This window comes from Vicia villosa, linkage group LG4 (genome assembly GCF_029867415.1).
Source record: "Vicia villosa cultivar HV-30 ecotype Madison, WI linkage group LG4, Vvil1.0, whole genome shotgun sequence".
Classification (NCBI taxonomy): Eukaryota; Viridiplantae; Streptophyta; class Magnoliopsida; order Fabales; family Fabaceae; genus Vicia; species Vicia villosa.
Window position 1 is genome coordinate 18,267,906 of NC_081183.1, and position 9,293 is coordinate 18,277,198.

Sequence of the window (9,293 nt, forward strand, 5' to 3'; positions counted from 1 at the left end):
TTTGAATTTGAAACCGAAATTTTGAATTTTTAAAGTAGAAAGAAGATGGGTGGCGACAAGATTTGTTTTTCCAACAATGAAAAATAAGAGAAGAGATCACGACTATATACTTGTTACTAGTATTATTAAACAAAGCAATTCAAAAGTTTTCTCCATTTATTTGAAAAACATTATCATCAAGAAAAAAACTTTATAGATTATGAATGTATGAACAATTTTAATTCATATCCACAACATCAAACGGTCAGAGTAAAACAGGATTCTAGGGGGAGAATCTAATCGCATACAATAACACACATGTTTCAACCTATGAAACTTAACTTATCAGGGACCTCAGTGATCAAATAATAACAACAATAGCATTGTCAGTAGTAATGGTAAAATCTTAATCCTTTTCAGCTCATCATCTCAAAAAAGCAAAACAGAATGCAAAGAAAATAAGTAGTTTTAAAACAAAAATTGCATAATAAGTTTGACAACCACCAAAAATACAATGCAAGCATAAATATTCCGAAATACACAGACAGCACAATTCACTGGCATAACAAAGCCAGAAACAAAACTCAGGATACTGAACTATAGAAACTAAGGTAACAGAGTATTATAAAGAGATTAAAATTCATGATAAAATAAAACATCTTCAAATTTAAATCTTGTCTTCAAAATCGGACAGAGGTGTCATTTGCTCCTTCAATCCCTTCCTCTTACGAATATCGGTAACCAGTACTGCAGCTTGTGAACCAGCCTCCAATGGATCTGAGGACATCATGTCCCAGTGATCAAACACACACTGAGGGAAAGCCTGCCCAGATGTTGCAGCCCTCAACTGACTGGAGAATCCAAACGACTCAATGACAGGAAGGTATGCTTTGATGTTGTAAAGTGGAGTACCAGGTCTCTGCATTTCCTCAAACACATGCCCACGTTTCTGATTAAGAACACTGTAGATACCACCAAGAGCTTGTTCAGGAGCTTGGATTTCAACCATGTAAACAGGCTCAAGAAGCCTTGGTTTGGCAGTCAGCTGTGAGGCATATATGACTCTCCTAGCAGTAGGGATAACTTGACCACCACCTCTGTGAATAGCATCAGTGTGCAACACAACATCACACACTTCAAAGCAAATACCTCTCATGTTTTCTTCAGACAAAGCACCTTCCTTTGATGCCCATTGGAAACCTGCAACAACAGAATCCTTGATTTCATTCAGGTACTGAACTCCCTTACACATATCAACCACCATGTTGGGTCCAGTGGTCTCAGGTCCAAAACACCAGATTTTCTTAGCTAAATCCTTGTCCCAACCATACTCTTCTGACAAGATTTTAGAACGGTTCTTGGGATCATCCCTTGGACCAATCTTTCCATCATCAATGGCCTCTGCAAGCCCGTCTTCCAATGGTCTTGCTTCCATGTACAAACGGTTGTGCTTGTTGGGAGACTTGCTCATCACTGTGCGGCATGACCTCTCAAGAACAGTCTCTCTGAATGACACAACAGGGTCGGATTTGATAATTTCTGCACCACCCATGAAATCATCCTGCAAGTCCTTCAAACAGATCTCAAGATGAAGCTCTCCTGCACCAGCAACAATGTGTTCTCCAGACTCCTCGATGGTACAGACAACCATAGGATCTGACTTAGCAAGACGTTTAAGACCTTCAACAAGCTTGGGAAGATCTGAAGCAACCTTGCACTGAACAGCAACACGCACAACAGGTGAGACAGAAAACTTCATAGCACGAATAGGGTGAGCATCGACTTCCTTCTCATTTGTCAATGTAGCATTCTTGGTGATAAATTGATCCAAACCAACCAAGGCAACTGTGTTACCACAAGGCACATCCTCAACAGTCTCTTGTCTCTTTCCCATCCAAATAACAGTTCTCTGAACACTCTTCACATACAAATCTTTCTTCTCCCCAGGTACAAAATTTGGTCCCATAATTCTGACCTTCAAACCAGTTGAAACCTTACCAGCAAAGACACGGCCAAAAGCAAAAAACCTTCCTTTATCAGATGCTGGAATCATCTTAGACACATAAAGCATCAAAGGACCATCAGGATCACAATTTCTGATAGCATTAGCATATTGATCATCAAGGGGACCCTCGTACAAATTCTCAACACGGTACCTCTGAGCTGTATGTGGAGAGGGAAGATGAAAGATCATCATTTCAAGTAGTGCAGTACTTGCTGGAAGCCAGGTCTGCATGACACGCTTCATCAATGGCTTACCCATAAGGTCCTTCTCCTCAGACTTCATGGTGACCCCAAGCTTGGTAAGCATAGGCCACAACTTGTCCTTCTGATCATTCATACATGTGTTAATAATCTGCTTGATAGGCTCGTAACAGAACTGAACAAACCCACGCTTGCAAGTGGCTGAACCGGTATTCTTGGTGGTCCATTTCTTGGTAGCAGGATCAAAGAAATTCTCACCCCAGAGCCTTTCCATCATTTTGGATTCATCAACACCAAACTTGGATGCATACATCTTAGCAAAGTTGGTCAAAGTAAAAGCCCATCCATGGAGACCAGCAGAGAAAGCAACAGTTCCTTTCTCAGGATACACCTGAACATCACCAAGAAGAGGATCTTCATAGGTAGCCATAATAACATTGGCGTTCTCAATAACTCTTGAAAAGGTCTGATAGGCCTCCTCTCCATCGACTTGGAGCTCAAGAAAGCATCTGTCCATCTTGTTAACAGTAAGCACAGGCCTAATCCTTTCTCCAAGAGCCTGTCGCAGCACAGTTTCAGTTTGCACACAAACTCCCTCAACACAATCCACCACCACCAAAGCTCCATCAGTAATACGAAGTGCAGCAGTAACCTCAGATGAGAAATCAACGTGCCCAGGTGAATCAATGAGATTAATGAGATACTCATTACCATTACGCTCCCCCTTAAAACTTTTGAGAGAAGCATCAGTCATCTCATAGTATAGAGAGATACCAGTAGACTTAATAGTGATACCACGCTCAGCTTCATCAGCACGTGTATCTGTCATCCTGACATCACCAGCAACCTCTTGTGCTATAATTCCAGCAGCAGCAACAAGGGAATCTGTCAAAGTTGATTTTCCTGCATAAAGAAAAACAGAGAATACATATTTATTATTATTATTAGTATTTCATTACACCAACATTGTTCTTCCATAACCAAACCATGAACAACCCTAACCCTATAACCAAACCATGAACAACCCTAATCCTAATTCAGACGACAAATCCGTTCGACTCATTGAAAAAATATAATGCATTATAATAACCTTAATTCAGACTAGCAAATTAGTTCTATTCAGCAAAAGATGTAACAGCTCAACAGTTGTATGAATAACAAGTAATTATCATTTAAAATACTAATGGGTATAACAATTTGAATTAGATATTATAAATAGTTTCTCTAAGTAGTAAAACATAATAACCTTTTTGTGATATTAACAAATCAATAAAATTGTAACTTTATCAGACATATGAGATCAGTGGAAACATCACAACAATCAGAAAATTACTTAACATAGAATTAACAACAAATAAAAAAAATCTTGAAATAATTACCGTGATCAACATGAGCAATGACAGACATGTTCCTGATGTTGTGCTTGTAGTCCATAATACGACGTAACTCATCAGCTGTAAACTTCACCTGCAAACACAAACACATACAATTCAGATTATAAATATTCAAAAACAAAAACACAATTCATGCGATTCAATTCAAACAATTGGGTATTGTTCATCAAATCTTACCATCGTGACTAGTTGTTATTAACGTCCACACACAAAATTTGGGTCTTCTCGGAGCTGAAACAACAACAAAAAAATTGATTTTTTCACATAAATCGAAAGAAGAAGAATTGGAAATTGAAGAAGAGTTGGATGATGCTTACATGAAACTGAAGGCAGATGGATCTCCACCGACAGTGTGCGCAAAGAGATGAGACGACGGCGTGTGGATGCAACAGAATGAGAGTTTGTTTGGGTTGTTACGTATTTATAAGGGTTTTTAGGGTTACCGATTTGGATTGCAATCCCTAATGTATTGTGGGCTTTTGTTTTAGATCCAAAGAAGAAGATGGGTTTGGATTCTACATATGGCCCAATATAATTTTTTTACAAAATCTAATATACTTTTAACTTTTCATCTAGTTTGCAACTTTAATAATAATAATAATAATAAAATAATAATAATTATTATTATTATTAACTTATTTTAAAATATGTCCATCCACACAAGTCAAAAATATTTTTTTAAATATTTTAAAGATTATTGATGATTTGATGAAATTGTTTTTTATCGAAGAACCTTAGAATATAATAAACAACACTCTAAAATAAATTTGAACATCTTCCCAATCCATAGGAGAATTTCCATTTAGTGATTTGTTGGGGAAGTAGGTTGGAAAGTCAAAGTGTTTTTGTTCAAAACTTCTGGTGAATGGCCGATAAGTAATTTTGGTTTAAGACTAAGGGTATAATGGACCTTAAGTACTCAGTTATATAAGCTTGTGTTGAAGGAAAATCATATTTCATTCATTGATTTCATCCTTCTCTTTATTTATTTCATCCTCCACACTTGGAATGGAGAGTAAATAATGGAATTTGTTTAGCATTCAAGGTCAATCCATCACTGAGACACTAATCCAATGAGTAATTTATTGGTGGATCGAGAAACACTCTAAAAGCGAATAATATATGATCAAGAGATTTGAAAGAGGAAGAATGATGTTTCTTAGTTTCAAAGGGGGCACCAAAATTGAAGAGTTAACGTGAAGCTTGAAGATGATTGTGTATGTTCTAGAACATGAGCAAAGATGATGATCATCATCATCATTATTGTCTTCAATTACCAAGGTGGTTTCCTCTTAAAGAAATTGAGCATAACTTGCATGTAGTAATATAACTTTTTGAACTCTTAAGTGTTTAATTCATGCTAGTAACTAAGATTAATGGTTTGGAAGTTGTGTAAAATGTCATGATTATTTATGTTAAGTAAGATCATGGATAAACTTAAATGAGGATTATGGTTAAGGATGAATGTGGTATGTTAAATAGTGAAATTTTAGTGTTAGAATGTTGCTTTCCTTGATTTTAGGATGAGTGTTCCGATTCATGAGGCTTTTGAATTGATTCAAATGGGTGTAAATTTCAAATCATGTTTCTGTGAATCACATCATGGTCAAGTGTGAATCTTTCATGCTAGTGTATTTTTGCATTCTACTTTTGTGAACCAGTTCATCAAAGTTCATGAATTGGTTCATGACCGACCCCCAAATTGACCAAAAACCCTACTTTTCATGTTTTGAGCTCCAAACTAAGTTGGCTAATGATCCTTGAAGTTATGGACTAATCCTAAACATAATTATCCTTAAAATTAACTTGTACTTAAGATAATGGTGTGGTAAGAGATTAGTGAAATCAAGTGTTCCAAACATGGTTGGAGTCAAGTAAGGTTTACTATTAATCAAATATGCATCATGTACTTAGGGATTCAACTAAGTGGTAAGAGATCACACATGGGACATGAACTTAGGAGTGAGATTAATTGTTGGTTAGTAGAAGTGAACCATGTTGTGTAAAACATAAAAGGATGCTTAAGCTAATCTTGGATTAACAGAGCTAGTTAATGAATGAAAATAAACATTATTTGTTATGTAGGCAAGAGTTAAGCAATGGCTAAGGTTTGTGAATTTCATCCTTTAGGATGGAAAATCTCGAGTTGGTGATTATTTTAGGATGAGATGCAATCGAGAAGATTTTGATTATGATCCTAGAAGTATTACATGGCAAACTTGAATGAGTTGTGTTTAGTGTAGGCGAGTCCTGAATACATGTCTCTGTTTGGATACTAGATGGTTGTCGATGTTAAAGATCTATATTAAGGGTATTGCTTACGCTATGGTTGATTCGTATAGCCCGACCTCTAAGCGGATATGAGATTTTATACAGGCTAATCCCAAGTCAACTTAGCTTTTACACCAGGCAAAAATCAAGAACCAAGATGAAATTTTACACATGCTAATTTTAAACTAATATAGCTTTTAATTGGGGTATGCTCAAGAACCGTTATAAAGATTTTAATGGTTGATCTTCACGAGCTAAAATATAGTTTTTCTTCTTGGAAAAACTCACAAACCAATTTAAGACTTCCTAAGATAATTCCCCAAAATAAACAAGAGCTTTTATTGGTTTAGCTCGTAACCAAACAACTTCCGATTGAAGAATATTTTACTCAAGAATTAATACATTATTGATAAAATACAATTAAGCCCTAACCCATAAAAATGACACTACTTTGACAAAAAGGCACTCTCGAAGCACTAAGGCAAAATATATGTGAGAAACAGATAGGTTTATAATTAATGAGAGAGAATGAGAAAGTTGAATCAAAGCTAATTTTTTGGATGAATTAAAATAATAGAGAAATGTGCTATTTATAGGTCATATTGTGGTTTAAATTTGGAAAAAAATCCATGGGTGAAATGAATGTCATAATCGATTAGGCCAATTGATTACTGACCCTCAATAATCGATTGTTCAAGCCTCAAATGCAAGGTTTTGATATTTAGCCATTACCATTTACCAATCATTAAGAGATTTTCATAATCAATTTTAAGCTCAACAATGAGAAAATAATTGATTAGGTGATTAGGTTTAATCAATTATTTAGCTGAGAAAAGTCTTCCAATCAATCAAACATTCCCCTTATCAGTTGGCTAGGCCTCAAAAATATTTTCAGGTGGTTTAAATAAAATATGAGAGGCTTCTAAAAGGTTTTTGGTGTGTGTGATTTTACCATGGTATTTCCAGAAGTACCCTTCTACCTTTACAAGACAATAGTCACTTAGACGGATATGACCAGACAAGCTTTCACACTTCCTCTCTTTCACATCTCTAAAGCTTCAAGTCTTTGCATAATTATCTTTGAGTTTAACATCTCACAGGAACCTTGAATCTTCTTAATGAGTCTTGAGATATCTTTAACTTGATTACCATCATCAAAGAGTTGAGAAGATACACCACCGACGAACCTTGAATTAGAAGTTTTCACTTGAATGTCGTTTGACCATATTGTTGACTTCAAAGAGATAACTTGATCTCAAGAACATGTTCATAAGATAGATTTATTCAAAATGATATCTTGATAATACATCTTAAGCATATTCAACCTCTTGAGTTATCTTCAAAACATAAGGACTTCACTCGATATCATTTGATATCAGGTGTTGTCATCATCAAAATAAAACAACTACTTAGTTGATTGCAGCTTTGTTGTCAGCAAAGTTCACCACCTTAAATCACCTTGAAAATATCTATAAGCACATACATCCACATAATTAATAGGTGAGACAGTATTAATACAATGTTACAAGGTCAAAAATTCCTAGTTAACATACAAAATAAAAAGTAAACAAAATATACGAAGATTAAAAGAGGAAGAGAGGGACAAAGAGGCTAAGACAATGATTCCATTGTAATAGTATAGAATCATCAATCCAAGGTAAGGTTGGGGTTCTAACTCTATAAAATTGAGTGTGATGATTGGTATGTAAGAATGGGTTTTTTAGTTTTTGTTGATAACTTAGGTTTTGAAGAGGAATTTCCATGAAATTGATGAATTGATGCATGTTTGGTGATGATGATTCTTATTGTTATGTGTTGTATGTGTGTTGTATGGCTTATATTGCATGATAATTGGTATTGTTGTTGTGTTTCGTGAAATTTAGTATTTTTTTACCGTAAACTTGGTGTCGAAAATAATGTCGTAGAATTGCGTTTTTAGGGTCCCAATAGATGTTATATGAATAGAGGAACATTAATATATGATTCTTTCGTAAAACCGGACAATGTAAGATGGAATTATAAGGGATTTAGGGGTTATGGCAGTAGAGAACAGTTGCAAAATTTTTCTGCATGATCACAAGTTTGCTTAGCGAACTGAGATCCTCGCTTAGCGAACTCTGGTATGAAAAGTTTTATTTTTTTGAAAAACCTAATTGGGTCCTAGACAATAGTGATTTATCAAGAATTTTAATGAATTTTCCATAATTTATTGGAGTCGTTTCAATGGTTTTTGAGCCAAGTTTTCATGAAAACCGATTACTTGAATTTTCTGTGTTCTTGCATTGGAATGGATGATTGCTTGAGAAAGACTTTCTAGTCTTGTTTGACAACCGTTGTTTGTGTTTGTAAGACGTGGTTTTGCAATGATGAAGAGGTGATGGCCTATTTTGGCGTTTGTTAAAGGCTTATGCCTTGTGGTTGCATAATTATGTTGTTTCATGTTATGTCACATACATTGCATTGTTGGGGGGCTTATGCTCTGTAAGATGGTCTGAATTGACAAATTATGATGAAGGCTTATGCCTTGTTGCTGCCTCTATTTATTGGCATTAAGATGAGGCTTATGCCCTATTGGTACCACATGCATTTGCATTGATGTTGGTCTCATTGCATGTTTCATGATGATGAATGATGAAGAGTTGTTGTTTTTGAACCTTTGTGTAATTGATGATGTGATGATGAGTTGTTTGTTATTTGGTGATGAACGATGATGATGATGATGCTTTGTGAAGTGGTGAAACGTGTATGACTTTATTCTTCATATACTTGTTATCATACGATTCTTTATATTGTTAAGATATCTCACCCCTTCGTTTGAATGCTATCCCTATGCTAGTATCGTGCCGATGATCAGGAGTGAAGGATAGTTGCCTTCAGTAGTTTGAGTTGGCATCATTTCTTTGATACATAACTCTAGGGGGATGAACACTATTTGTTTTCTTTGTTGGATTTACTTTGGTTGTTGAAGCTTTTATGAATAATGATGTTGACAATTGTCGAACTAAGTTGTTAAGTCGATTTTAATTGAATTATGAATATTTTCGCTGCGTAACAAAAGATGTTTTGAAGAGTATGTTGTTTTGATCGGTTCATCCAACTCATTGTGTTATGTATCCATTAATATTACGAGCAACTGTTTGTGTTAAGAAGAAATGTGACATCCTAGTTTATGATGAATTGTTTTGTGTGAAATTTTATTACTCTGATTTTATTATAATTTCGCCAGAGTAAATTGAGGTGTTACATTTATGGATTTTCCTAATTTTGAGATAGAGGGGAATTTTTATTAGTATGTGGAAAATCAATAAAAGGGATTTTGGAGCCAAAATTTATGAAATTAGATTATTTTTTAAAATTAAAATCTAGTTACATTAAGAGGAAAAAATGTTTGGGTCTAAATCAAAATTCCTAAAATTTAGTGAAACAATTGTAAATACCAAAATA

At 35.0% G+C, this 9,293-nt stretch overlaps 1 protein-coding gene across 1 annotated transcript; it reads right to left on the reverse strand.

The window, feature by feature from the left end:
* Positions 1 to 442: 442 nt before the first annotated feature.
* Positions 443 to 3,997, reverse strand: LOC131594612 (elongation factor 2). Its single transcript, XM_058866789.1, has 4 exons — positions 3,896 to 3,997; positions 3,756 to 3,809; positions 3,564 to 3,651; positions 443 to 3,087 (listed from the first exon to the last, which is right to left on the reverse strand). Exons 2-4 carry the CDS (start codon positions 3,756 to 3,758, stop codon positions 647 to 649), a joined length of 2,532 nt encoding a protein of 843 aa, XP_058722772.1. The 5' UTR covers positions 3,759 to 3,809; positions 3,896 to 3,997; the 3' UTR covers positions 443 to 646.
* Positions 3,998 to 9,293: the final 5,296 nt, after the last annotated feature.

Coding starts and splice junctions, on each gene's coding strand:
- LOC131594612 (XM_058866789.1), bottom strand. Junction 3,088..3,563: donor CATTGCTCATGTTGATCACG/GTAATTATTTCA, acceptor TTCTTTATGCAG/GAAAATCAACTTTGACAGAT.